This window comes from Orcinus orca, chromosome 12 (assembly GCF_937001465.1).
Source record: "Orcinus orca chromosome 12, mOrcOrc1.1, whole genome shotgun sequence".
Classification (NCBI taxonomy): Eukaryota; Metazoa; Chordata; class Mammalia; order Artiodactyla; family Delphinidae; genus Orcinus; species Orcinus orca.
In genome coordinates, this window is record NC_064570.1 from 1,815,919 (window position 1) to 1,829,749 (window position 13,831).

At 45.3% G+C, this 13,831-nt stretch overlaps 1 protein-coding gene and 1 long non-coding RNA gene across 17 annotated transcripts in view; one reads left to right on the plus strand and one right to left on the minus strand.

Annotated features, from left to right (window-relative positions):
- The window catches only part of AFDN (afadin, adherens junction formation factor), a 139,511-nt gene extending 132,295 nt beyond the window's left edge, over positions 1-7,216 (minus strand). For 14 of the 16 annotated variants that reach the window (XR_007470466.1, XR_007470465.1, XM_033403980.2 and 11 more), the window contains exon 1: positions 6,820-7,215. Coding sequence is in view for 12 of the 16 variants with exons in the window: in XM_033403980.2 (XP_033259871.2) it covers positions 6,820-6,924 (105 nt within the window). In the remaining 4 variants the exon portion in view is untranslated. Of the gene's footprint in view, positions 1-6,819 lie in introns of all 16 variants that reach the window. The other 2 variants (XR_007470468.1, XR_007470467.1) reach the window with 1 other exon arrangement.
- A 6-nt stretch (positions 7,217-7,222) lies between these two features.
- LOC117196259 (uncharacterized) lies at positions 7,223-8,645 on the plus strand. The gene is made up of 2 exons (XR_004476350.2): positions 7,223-7,390; positions 8,369-8,645. It is a non-coding gene; the product is annotated as an uncharacterized LOC117196259 (long non-coding RNA).
- Positions 8,646-13,831: the final 5,186 nt, after the last annotated feature.

The window sequence follows — 13,831 nt, forward strand, 5'->3', positions numbered from 1 at the left end:
CATCTGATCGTGTCCCACGGTGACTGTATTGCTGCTCACGTTTCATTTTCTCTACTCAACATATGGAACTAGACCAGATTCAAAGCAAAAGGGGAGAAAATTGGCAACCTCCAGCCTCAGTACCAAAAGCTGGTAACAGCAGCACAAAAAGAAATTATAAGATAGAAATTCTGTTAGTTCTCCTGCAAAAATCAGGAAATAGAAAGTATAATAAGTAAGTCACCATGGAAAGTACCACTATTAGCAAACAAGGGTAAAGAGAAGGTACATTGTTGGGGCTTCCCTGGTGGCGCAGCGGTTGAGAGTCCACCTGCCGATGCAGGGGACACGGGTTCGTGCCCCGGTCGGGGAGGATCCCACATGCCGCGGAGCGGCTGGGCCCGTGAGCCATGGCCGCTGAGCCTGCGCGTCCGGAGCCTGCGCTCCGCAGCGGGAGAGGCCACAACAGTGAGAGGCCCGCGTACCACAAAAAAAAAAGAGAGAGGGTACATTCTTTAAAGGAACAAATGGTTTAAATTTGCCAAAACCAAAGTCTGATTTTCCTTTAACAGAACATGTGTGAAATCAAGCAACAGAGAACTGTAAGCTATGATTCAGAATAAAACACACCAGCTAGACTGCTCTTAACCAGTAAAATACCCAAACAATAGTAACGAATGAGCATTTTTTTCTTGGGTCCTATTTTTGGGGGTCAAACTCTCTTCTACTCTGAATAACAGTGAAACTCTCAGGGGGAGTTTTAGGAAGCTAGGCGAGACTTCTCCTTTGGAAGCACCTGTCCCACTGTTTGTACTGCCCGAGAGTAGCAGAACCAGATTCAACAGTGACATGTCCTCTTCCAGTTTACTCCGTCCAACCGAAATGGAAAATGGCTTTCTTTAAAAACACAAAGAAGTGAATGATCCTCTCCAGCGTGCCGAGATCAAATGGGCACGAACAGCACTAGTAAAGTCAGGGAATGGAAAAAACAAACAATTTAAGCAAGTTCATCTTGTTCACGCCGAAGAGTGAACCTCCCTCACGCCTGTCATCCTGGTGTGATCGGTCGTCACAACAGTGCTCCACAGGTCAACCCAACTATGACGCAGTGACCGCCCTGAGAAAGCAAAGCATGCTGTGTGTATCCAACCTAAAAACACGACGACGCAAACAACAGCGACAGAAGTTCACACCTTATTTTCTGTAAGTGACACAACTGACTTTTTCCTTAACATTAAACTTCTTTTGAGTGAAAACAGAAATTTTGGCTATTTTCCAGTCATCATAAACTATTCAATCTCGGTTCCTGTAAATAATTTCATTCATGACACACAATTGTAAAACTGCCAGTATAAAATCCAGATTATCCTTATTGTTTGGGGTCCACTGATACTGGGAAAATACTTTCCTGGCTTCCATGTGAACTACTGATACTTCTCTATGTACTTACTTTAACTTTATAAAGCACATTCACTTTCTGAATTACATGTATTATGGTTCTGGTCAATCACCTATGCCAAAATGGTAAGTGAGCTTTTATATTTTTATTGTTGTAGAACAAAATCTCAACCAGATGACTTGAGACAGAGAAGCCAATACCCCCCCCACCAGCCCTCAGCCTGCTTTATTTAGACCCCATCCATGACCCCAAATATAAGGAAAAGCTCCAGCTCGTGCACAGCTCCTGCATAAAGATGGTCCACCTTGACAGCACGCCCACACCTACGTCACCTCATACCTGTGGGGCCCTGACTGGGAGCCACCAATGGATTCCCAGGGCCTGCCAGCCTGTCACTGTCAGCCAACGCCTGGGACACGCCCAGACCTGGTAAGTGGGGTCTGTGGGATCTGGCTCACTGCTTAGTATCTAACTTACAAACGTAAGTATAGGTCACCGTCCTAGGCATCGTCAAGGTGAACGAGCCTATCCGAAATACAGTCAGCCAGGAAGCTAATAGCAACAGTAAAATTCTGAACCAAAATCAACAGACTCTACCTAACCTGAAAATAATGTTCAATTAAGAGGTCAGTTTAATTTCCATAAATATTATTCATATATACATTTTATGTATAATAAAGGAAAGCAAGCTAATATCAAAATAACTGCTATATTATTTACTAGCATTTTCTGATATTACACCCAAGTTCAAGTCTGGTAAAACTGTTTATAAACAAATTAATCTACGCCACCAGAATAATGACCAACCACTAATAATAATGCTTTGTACACTACAACTGCTCAATTAAATCCTTAATGACATAACCCTAAACCTTGTTCTCTTAAACACCCCACCAACTTGGTACCATATCCTGATCTTCTGCAAATCAAATTTTTTCATGAATATGAAAGAACCACTTTTGCTATTCTACTATTAACCACAATCAAAAATTGATAGTTCTAGAAAAGCCTACACTTACAACACTTACGTTCCATTAAGTCTATAAATTGCATAAAGCAAAATTATTTTTCATTGTCAGGAGCACAGCAAAGTGAAGCTAGTCAAGATGCCGCTTCAGTTACAAGGTAAGGAAACAACGTGACACAGAGCCTGTGATCTCATACCCACAAGCACACACCCACAAACATAAACTGCAACCAATTATTACAGGAAAAAAAAGTAAAGTTTTTTTTTTTTTGCGGTACGCGGGCCTCTCACTGTTGTGGCCTCTCCCGTTGCGGAGCACAGGCTCCGGACGCGCAGGCTCAGCGGCCATGGCTCACAGGCCCAGCCGCTCCACGGTGTGTGGGATCTTCCCAGACCGGGGCACGAACCCGAGTCCCCTGCATCGGCAGGTGGACCTCCAACCACTGCGCCACCAGGGAAGCCCTAAAGATTTTTTTAAAAGGAGCAGAGATACCTATAAATACTAAAAACACATCACTGGCAACTGCCTAATCTCATCATACATTACTCACCAGAAATACAGACCTTCTAACGTACCAACGTTTAATAATACAACTGTTGTTTTCAAACTAGTTTCAAATATAGTTAAGTTGTATGATAAAGCATAGTTACAACCTAAGCATTAGTCTGAAATAGAGACTTAGCTCTAAATTATGCAATTACTACTGCTTCCTCTGAAGACTGCCTACTCCACCTCCACTGACAAACTTCAAGTTATTTTTTACACACCTCTGGGTAATATGAATCACCACATTACTTCTCAAGATTAATCAGAATGTTAAAATAGAACATATTAAAAAAATAGAACATATTTACCTTTAATAAAGAATATATGGGTATCCACACAAATTCTAGGTTACTTTTTTCTCATCAATGCAAAATAAAGGCAATGAATTCAATAAGTAATAAAACAAATGACTTTAAGAAATGTCTCATGAAGTGGTCAACTACCTAGCATGGTTTTTGCATTTAGATGTAAACTTTACGCAAAAGAATAAGACTTGAAAAGATAAATCTTTAAGATCCTAAAAGACAATTTCACTAAGTTTTAAAAAAGCATGTATCTTATTTTGTCAAGAATAAAGGTACACACGAAGGAAGCCATATTCAGTATTCTTTCCACAAAATATTTACTGAGCACCTACCATGTGACAGCCATAAAACTGTTTAAAACAATAAAACTCTAAGCTCCTGCCTTCATGCAATCAGAGAGGGATTCAGACAAACCAACGGCTATAATAACAAAACTGGGATAAGTTAAACAACAGAACACCAAAAAACAACACGGAGACCTTTGGGTAACTAGAGAAGCCCTCTTCTGAGGAGGTAATGAGATTAGGAACAAGAACTCTGCCATAATAAATAATCAGAAATCCCTAAAGGAAATAAAGACTTAACATCAAAAATAAAAAAAGGACAGACAGGACTAAAAAGCTCTCAGAAGCATTTATTATGAGTTATAGTTTCCCATAGTAATCAAGATATTAATTCAGCTTAATATCAATCTCCTGGTGAGAAAAACATCAACTTTAAGTTTAGATCATCAACTCTCACTTTAAATTCCAAAAGGACCTGGGATCCAGAGTGAGGAAGGGGTTGAAAAATACACAATGATAAAATATAACTTGCTTTTTCTTTGGAAGCCCTTTAACACACAAAGGTGACTATGAAGCAAACTTAACCAAGTTGATTTTAAAACATATTCTAATGTTCTTTAAAAGTGAATGTAACGCAAAAAGCCAAGTTTATCATCTTCCTAAACACAGACACCCCAGATCAGTGGTTATCCAAGGCTGCCTGAAACCAATCACAGATGATCTATAGTTATATAATTTGATAACAGATATTGATCACTGTAACCCCCAAAAAAGCAATCAAAAGAAAACCAACCACAACTAAACTCTCATATATGTACATAAGAAAAGATTATCCAAATATATACATATAAGGCTTAAATCATATTCCTACAAATCAAATTCTGCAGTAAATTTGCTCAACATTTACTGACCATAATAAAGGCCAATATAATGGTTACATTCTTGTAGAAAACTAAGAACAATGACTTGTGATGGACAAATAGAGTAACAATTCATTATTTCTCAGATAGTAAAAAACTGCAGACGACAAAGTTTAGATAAAGCAAATCGAAACTGCTGGCCTTGAAATAGTGATTTAGAGAATTATTAACTTTAGTTTTTACCTACATCATAATGAAAAATACATGCTAAATGCGAAGCTTAAACTTCCAAGACCACAATAAACTTAATAGTATGCAAAGGTTCTCCAGAAAACAAAAAGTAAAGTGTGAACTAGGTATTAGATAATATAAGAGCTAAGAAAATAACATACAGGTATTTTAAAAAACCAACTTATTTCATTATGAAGAGCTTTCTAACATAATCCTGGAGAATCATTTCTAAAAACTGAAATGTTCAGATATACGTGGGGAGGAAAAACTACTAAATGAAATATATAATCATTCCCCAGAAATGTCCTTTAACTTTTGCTTTGCTTCAACACGTGTGCACAGCAACTTTTCACCCACAGAATAACTAGGAAAAGAGTAGCTCTCCAAATGAGAGGCCAGTTTTACTTTAATAACTACTCGTATACCTAAAAAAATAGAGAAAAAGTTTCAATCGAGTGCTTAAAAATAGAATTAATAAAATCAATTAACTCTAATCTGTTTTTGATTCAGGATTTTTTAAAATGCCAATGCAATTTAAAATCCCAAAGAGTAAACTGAATTACCTATTACTAAACTGAAAAAATATTCCTTTTCACAACCAGACTTGGGAAATCTCCGAAAAAAATATATATATAAATAGGTCCATTCAAACAGAAAAAAACAACTATCTACCAAAATAATATTTTACATCCGAATTTTTAAAGCCAGAGATAAGAAAAATGAACTCATTATTCTGAAAGACAACATAATCCTGAAGGCCAAATTACTGCGGTCACCTTTCAAAAGATGTGCTAATAAGCCTATGAGTGAACACTTAACTACATACTATCAATTTGCTTACTAGCACCTAACCCATAAAATCATTAGAGAAGACGAGCTGTGAATCAGGAGTAACTCAGGATCGGTGTTCAAATTGGCAACCTGAACCTAATAATTTATATTAGTATTCAACTAAGGAGTAAGATAAATGGCTCTGCCCAGGAGGAAAGAAGAAATGGATCTTTCCCACCACAGGCAAAATCAAGACGCTGAAAAGGTGAAGGTCAAGTTTACTCAGAAATATAAACTGGAGTTTAATGATAGGGATTAAATTTCATGAGAATGTTCAAATTTGCCAAACAGTATTGCTGCCCAAAAGCTGGCATTTTAGTAAATAATACTAACTTTGAACTACCTACAACAAATCAGAAACAGATGCTATTAAAATAATTTCCTAAGAGGACGTAAATCCTCTGTAAGGTGTATTTCGTGTGGCTAAAGTCTGTGAAACTACAGCCTGAGAAGCAAGCACAGCTCTGAGCGCTAGCTGGGATGAATCGGTTTTCAGGGTCCCTCCCTGACCCTCACCTCCACTCCCATCCCCCACCTCCCCCAGACCGGCGGATGGGGACCAAACCTATTTTTTTTGTTGTTTTTTTAACTGTTGGGAACTCTTTCAGCAGCTTTGCTATAAACAACTACCATTGTCCCAGGCCAAGAGCAAGAGAGATTTCCTCCTTTTCCAGGAGCACGCCCAGGACCAGCCACCACCACCACCCCCCGCCCAGCCCCTCCCCCAGTCCCTCCCCCTCCCTCGATCTCCCCCCCCCGGTCCGGGCACCCTCCCCCAGCCCAGCCCCCCTCCCCCTCCCTCGATCGTCCCCCCCCCACCCCCAGCCCAGGTCCTCTGCCCCACCCCCTCCCTCGATCTTCCCCCCGCCCGGTCCGGGCCCCCTCCCCCAGCCCAGGTCTCCTCCCCCCCTCCCCTCCCCTCCCCCTCCCCCTCTCCAGCCTGGGTCACCGCGGACGCGCGCACGGCCGGCGCGGGGAGGGGCGCCCTCCCGTCCACCTGAGCGCAGGCAGCGAATGGGAGGAAACCTTCTTTCCACGGGAGTTCAATTCCGGGCCGCGTTATCAGCAGAGCCGCACAATTGGAACAACTATCCCGATATTTACTTTACGCTCCCGGCCGCCAACCCCCAAGTTCCAAACCCACCGCGGCGGCCGCGGTCACATGCTCGCGCGTCCCGGTGACAAAGGTCCGCGGGCCCGGGCCGAGCGCCGCGACCCCGGCTGCGGGCGGGGAGACCCGCGAAAGACGTCCCCGCCACGCCCGCCTCCCCCGCCCCCCGCCGGGGCACAGGTGACCGCGCTCCGCCCGCGCCCGGCGCGGCCACCCCGGGTCCGGGGGCGCGGCCGGCGCGGGAGGGGGTCCCGGGGGGCGGAAGGGCGTCGCCGGGGAGGGGGGGACCCCGGCCGGCTGCGTACCTCGGTGGGCTGGCTGATCTCGAACAGGTCCAGCCGGTTGGCGTTCCAGTGCTGGATGATGTCGGCCAGCTTCCGCCGCTCCTCGTCGCGGCCGCCCGCCGACATCCTCCGGCCGCGCTCGCCCGCCCGCCCGGGCCGCCGCGGGGTCGGGGCCGGGTCGGGGTCGGGCGGGGGGCCACGCGCCTAGGTCTGCGGGCCCGGCTCGGGGCTCGGCCCCGCCGGCCGGCGCCCCGCGCTCCCGGCTCCGCGCGCCCGGTTCCGCGCTCCCGGCTCCGCGGCCGCGTCTGGCCGCCTCAGCTCTCGAGCTCTCGGGCTCCGCGGGCTCCTCAACCGCCTCCACCGGCCCCGCTCCCCGCCGCAGCCGCCTGCCCGCCCCGCGTCAGCCCGCCGGCCGGTGTGTGCCCCGAGCGCCCGCCCGCACGCGCCGCCGCCCCGCCCGCCGTGCGCGCCCCCGCGCCCGCGCGCCCGCGCCCGCACCTCCGGCCTCCGCTAGGTGATGCTGCGCCCGCCTGCGCGCCGCGCCGCCCGCCGGGCGGGGCTGGGTTCCGACGGTCGGTACCGGGTCCGACTGGTGAGCCAGGTTCGGACCGTATCGGGTTCGAGCGGACGGTACCGGGTCAGACGGGCGGGCGGCCGGGTTCGGACGGTACCGGGTTCAGAAGGGCGGTACCAGGTCTGACCGGTGGGCGGGGTTCGGATGGGCGGTACTGGTCCGACTAGGGGGCCAGGTTCGGACGGTGGGTTCAGACGGGCGGGCTGGGTTCGTATGGTACCATGTGGGGACGGGTGGTATCGGATCCAGCTAGTGGGCGGAGTTCGGACGGGCGCTGCCGGGTCAGACGAGCGGGCCAGGTTCGGCTGGGCGCGCTGGGCCGTGGAGGCCGCAGGGCTGGGACTCGCAGAGCCCCTCTGGGCGCTGATCGCACGGGGCCCCGCAGCGCCCCATGCCCGTGTGGGCTCTGGGGTGACTCCCGTCTGCTGGGCCTTCCTCCCGAGGGGGGGCGCGTCTGTCGTGGCGCTGCGGGTCCCCCCGCTCCGGGGCTGGGCCCTCACGTCGGTGTTGGTCCCACGGTGTCCGGTCGGAGCGGGCTCCTGGCTGCATGTGGATCAGAAAACACGTCTTCTCGCAGCACCAGGTTGCAGCCTTAGGTGACGGGGTCCCTCGAGGTGCCCCCGGGCGCGGGGAGATGCTACCTTTCCACAGCGCTAGAGCCTCCGAGTGTCCCGGTGCCTCTGCAGACCTAACATTCATTTCAGCAGCAAGTTTCGTCCATTTTAGGAGTATTTATTTCATTAGGTGTTTTCTCTTTAATTCTCCTCCCCCCCGCCGCCCCCCACCAAAAAAAAAAAAAACAAATTTGGCAACAGAACACCTGCCAGCAGACATTTATTTCCCCCGTGCAGTGCTGGGCCAGGTGAAGTCAATCTCCTGTGTTATCTGTGATGTGTTGCAACAAAAACCTTCATCTCTGAAATACCACAGCTAAGTGATGAAAACAGTGAGCTACATTTGACAAAGCCTCTTTATTCTTGTCATTGTCTTTTCCAGTGTGAGATGATTTTTCCCTCCACCAGTTGGATTTCTTCTCTTCTGGGAAAGACGAGAATTCTACCATCCCTGCTGGGTTCTGTCTTCAGCTCTCTTTTCTGCGGCACTAGTACAGTTCAGCTTCATAAGGAGGCTTTTCAGCAGAGAAGCCTGCGGGGTTGAACCAGTGCCATGGGGGAATGAATTCTTCAATAGATCTCCAGCCTCCTTTCTCAAAATTAAAATGTGGTGACTTGCGAAAAAGCATATGTATATAAGCGACACATCTGTGTTCTGACATTCTGTTCCTTTATGCTTTTTAGTTCCTGTGCTTCTTTATAGACTCAAGTTGTTTTTTGTTTTGGGATTTTGTTTGTTTGTTTGTTGTGGTGAACACCACGGTGTCCATACAGCTCAGAACTGTCCAGCTAAGTTCCACACATGCCGTGCGGGTCATCAGCTATAGTGTCAGCTGAATTATAACAGTAAGAACTTTATTCCTGACTATGCTATTAGCAAGAATGACTTGGCTCTTAGAGCAAAGGATTAGTTTGCAAAGCCGGCAATTAGTTTGCTGGTGTCTGAAGTAAGTACATGTAGAAAATTTAGTATTGCTAGAAAATAAGTATGGGCTCCCTGCAGTGTTGTTTTTGTAATAAACGTGTGTAGCATACATGAAATGCCTACAGTTTGATGCAGGACATGTAGAAGGCTCTAAATCAATGTGAGTTATTATTGTTTTTCTGACTCATTAAAAATCCCCATTGGCATTGTGTGAGTGGCGGATGAGTATACAGTTCATAGTAGGTCCCAACCAACATTAGTTTCTTGACAAAGGTTTAAAAGCAAGGTGAGACCCATAGAGTACATATGATTACTAACTTATGAAGACTTAGAACTGGTACATTTAGGCCATGAAAACCTTCAAGCTCACAAATTCTTCTACTAATTGTAAGAAATATACTGAGCCATATGTTAATTTTGTAAGTACACGTGCTATCCATCTTCTATTCTCATGGCACTGCTGAGTTCTGATACGTTTCAGAAATCATATTTAAGTGCTATTCAAGAGATACTGTATAAAAATTAAGTCACATGGGATTTTTTTATTAAACCTGCCGTGTAGACAGAGGAACTAAGGTGCGGGGTGAGAGACCAGACCGAAGGTAAACAGAGCTTCATTGGGTGAGGTTTAAATCAGGTTTTTTAATCTGAGTACCCATTTTAAAAATTTTATTTTGCAGTGTATATATTTACCTTTTGGTTTTCTTTTTCTAAGTATTATTTTATTTTTAGCTACATTATTAAGAGCTCCTATTTAAGTCAGCACTGATCTACAAATAGTTCTAAATATCTCTAAAACTTAAACCTACTTAAAACCTTGCAGTATCATGTAATGGGGATAAATATATAAGAACAAATAAATAATGAGAAATTTTAAATTCTGGTTAAGCCTTGAACATTTAAAAATATTTTTGGAAACATTATGAAACCCAGCTTCTGAGACCAACCAAATGGAATAAACTTATTCCTGCTGCAGTTTTCACAGGCTCTGGAAAATAGAAAATGCCAGGGAAAAGATCAGGAACTTAATCCATCTCAGAAGAAAAAAATGGTACAAATATATTAACAGTATTTCACTATATTAGCTATATTTAATGACCTATAGGTCATTTTCTAGCTGCCAATAAATTTCATATTTCAGTAAATTAACCAAATTTTAAAATATTTCATCCTGTAATTGACAAAGCATCTTATAAGCTTTTTATTAGCTGTATCAATTCAGAGGATGGTCTTTAAACAAAAAGTAAAGGGATATAATAAAGGTTCAAATTGCAGAATTTCTAGGGTAGACTACCTTCCACAGTAGCTTAAGCAAGTGAAAGTTAATTTAGTTAGCTAATCTAGAAAGTTAAATAACCAAACTCTTCCTTTGCCTAACCCATGACTAAAGAGGTCAGTGTGGCTAATTTAGTTTCAAAAAAAAAGAGAGAGAAATTCCGGAGGATAAAGTCTCAAGAAATAAGTAGGGTATGTGCTACTTTATTGGATAAATGGAGAAATGTATCTTTAAACTCTTCTTCATTATATTCCAATGTTCCTGATAATTAGTTAAATTTTAGATTACCTAATAGAATTCTCAGGAAACAAGATTTCAGAGAAAGAAGAGATAAAAAAGCCCTTAAAATAGGAAATTAGGGCTTCCCTGGTGGCGCAGTGGTTGGGAGTCCGCCTGCCGATGCAGGGGACGCGGGTTCGTGCCCCGGTCTGGGAAGATCCCACATGCCGCGGAGTGGCTGGGCCCGTGAGCCATGGCCGCTGAGCCTGCGCGTCCGGAGCCTGTGCTCCGCAACGGGAGAGGCCACAGCAGTGAGAGGCCCGCGTACCGCAAAAAAAAAAAAAAAAAAAAAAAAAAAATAGGAAATTAATCTTACTTGTTTAAAAAATTAAATATTACTAATGCAGAAAGACTTCTGTGGTTAAATGTGTTCTCTAGCATTTTATAACCTAAGATAATGCTGAAAAAAAAAACCCAAATCTAAAACAGTTAAATAAGATATTTACACTGAATACAAAGAAAATAGCCCATGTGTGTCTGTCTGTGTATGTGTGTCCGTATGTGTTGCGAGTGTCCCTGTGTTCAGTGTGTGTGTGTGTGTGTGTGTGTGTGTGTGTGTGTGTGTGTGTGTGTTAGCGGGAGAATTACAGCCCGTGAACATGGCTCCTGCCCCTTGCAATGTGTTGGAAAGCGGCTTCGTGCACCTTGTTTGTGTCCACAGCCCCAGGTGTCGGGACCCATCTTTTGATTTTTGACTCTGTCTCTGCTCCCACTGCTGAGTGTCCCACAGAGCTTCGCGTGCAGTGGGTGTCAGACACATCACCCCAACTGGGTGAGCATGGCGTGCTGAGGGGCCGCTAGCACACAGCGTCCACAGCTGCTGGCAGCTCCCGGTGGGCCGCTGCTCAAGTGAGGGGTCTTCACAAGGGCAGTTTCCTCAGCGTGGAGGCCTTGGGAGTTTTCCATCAGCCTTTCTCTTTTCTCGTGACAATAGTCCCCAAAACTGGGGCTAGACGAGGAAAGTGCTTCCCTCACTCCTGAATTGAGGCCTCGAGCTCCTGAGCAGCCTTTATAGGACTCTATCGACTGGCTGCCACTGACAGGACAAAAGCCAAACAATGTAGGCATCATTATGGAAACCAGGTTCTAAGATGAACTAAATGTAAGAAACCTGACTCCCGGCCCAATTTTCACAGACTCCAGAAAATAGGATCAGGAAAAAGGTCAGGAACTTAATAGACCTAAGAAGACAAATGGTACAAATATATCAACTGTTCTCTGTGTCTCATGCCCTTTCTTGCTAGAAAACGGGTATTTATATATATATATACACATATATATATACAATACTTGTAATATATTATTTATATAAATATAAGAATATAAATTTTATATAATTGTGTGATATATAATATATGCTGAGGTATAGCATATACGTAATGTTTTCCTGGAAGCATTTTTAAATGCAAACTCCCATTAAATTGTACTTAAACAAATAAAAACATACCAAATGAAGGGAACATGTGCTATTAAATGCTTTACCAGCAGTAAAACTAAGAGAAACCAGAGAAGAAAGTGTTGACAAGTGTCTTGTCCGTGGGAAACCCAGGAGTGGGACATCCCCAGACTTCCCCCAAGCCAAATCTCTTCTTCATCCACCAGCATCTCTGGAAATCCGAAATACCACATTTCAGGTGTTTGCTTTTGGAAATGCAGTGCAACTTACGCATTTTTGAAAGTGCCGCTGATGTTTGCAGTAATTCCATGAGAAGTGAAAAGCTTGGGTAAGGCTCCTGTCATGATGGTGTTGTAAGTCTGTGCTCTGAGGCTCCCGTGCAACACACATATACCTGCTCTAAATATACATGAGTAAAAGACGAAAAAGAAGGAGAAAATGTAAGTTTAGAGGGTTCTTGAAACAACGTGACCATCTCTGAGGATTGGTGTCCAGACACAAGTGCACAGTGGTGAGAGGGGCCGGAGGAGCCGTCCTGACAAACCCAGGGGCCCAAACCCGGTTGGTGCTGCCAGAAGCTGGGCTCCTGTCGGGTCGTGGGCACCAGAGTGCTCACGGGGAGGAGAGAAAACCTTCATACAGCCTCTGGCCTGGAGCTGAGCTGAGCCCTGCAGTGGCTACATCTGGGATGCCTCCAGTCGAGATAACACGACTCGCTCCAGGAGCAGGGCCCCCAGTGGACCAGGTCAAGGCCTTCGTTAGCCAGAGGCAGGGGTGAGCAAAGGGGCACAGCAAGAGAGACCATGGGAGAGAGTCCCCCACCTAGGATGAGCTGACAAGCCCAATATGCCAATACCCACGTGTAAACCGAATGCTAAGGGACCATCAAAAGCAGCAATCTAAAGATGAACTCACTCCAGACAAAATAAAAGTAATAGAACAATCTAGAAAAAGCTTTAAATGTTTAGGGACCTTAAGGGAATATATGATGGAATAAATCCATAAAAAGGGATCAGAAATTGTGAAATAAGGAACTCACAGAAATAAAACAAGAATGTATTTTTAAAGAACGAATTAGAGGGCTTCCCTGGTGGCGCAGTGGTTGAGAGTCCGCCTGCCGATGCAGGGGACACAGGTTCGTGCCTCGGTCCGGGAAGATCCCACATGCTGTGGAGCGGCTGCGCCCGTGAGCCATGGCCGCTGGGCCTGCGCGTCCAGAGCCTGTGCTCCGCAACAGGACAGGCCCGCATACCGCAAAAAATAAAAATTAAAAAAAAAGAACCAATTAGAAATCCTAGAAATGATCCATTTAGGGGTTGACATAAAAAACACAATAGAAGGAAGAAAAGTGCTGAGAAACACCTCTGGAAAGTAGAATGGAAAGAAAGATTTTTAAAAAGTAAGAGTCTGGGGCTTCCCTGGTGGCGCAGTGGTTGAGAGTCCGCCTGCTGATGCAGGGGACACGGGTTCGTGCCCCGGTCCGGGAAGATCCCACATGCCGTGGAGTGGCTGGGCCCATGAGCCATGGCCGCTGAGCCTGCGTGCCTGGAGTCTGTGCTCCGCAACGGGAGAGGCCACAACAGTGAGAGGCCTGCGTACCACAAAAAAAAAAATAATAAAAAAATAAGAGTCTGTAAGAGAAAAGAATAGTTTGGGAGAGGTCAGTCTCATCTCATCAGAATTCCAGGGGAACAGAGGGAATGGCAGAGAAGCATAATTAAAGCAATGAAAGCTGGGAATTTTCCAGAATGTGAGAAACAAGAGTCTTCAGATTAAAAGCGCTTTCAAACGTGGATCAGGATGAATGAGACTAAATACACACCTGGACACAAAGTAGGGAAACTATAGGGTAAAAGGTCAAAGTGGAAATGTTACAAGTTACCTGGGAATGGACTGAAAACGGAGGGAAAAGTGTAGTATCAAAGAGTGGACCCAGAAAACAGTCCCTGGTTTTGGGGGAGCAAACCGT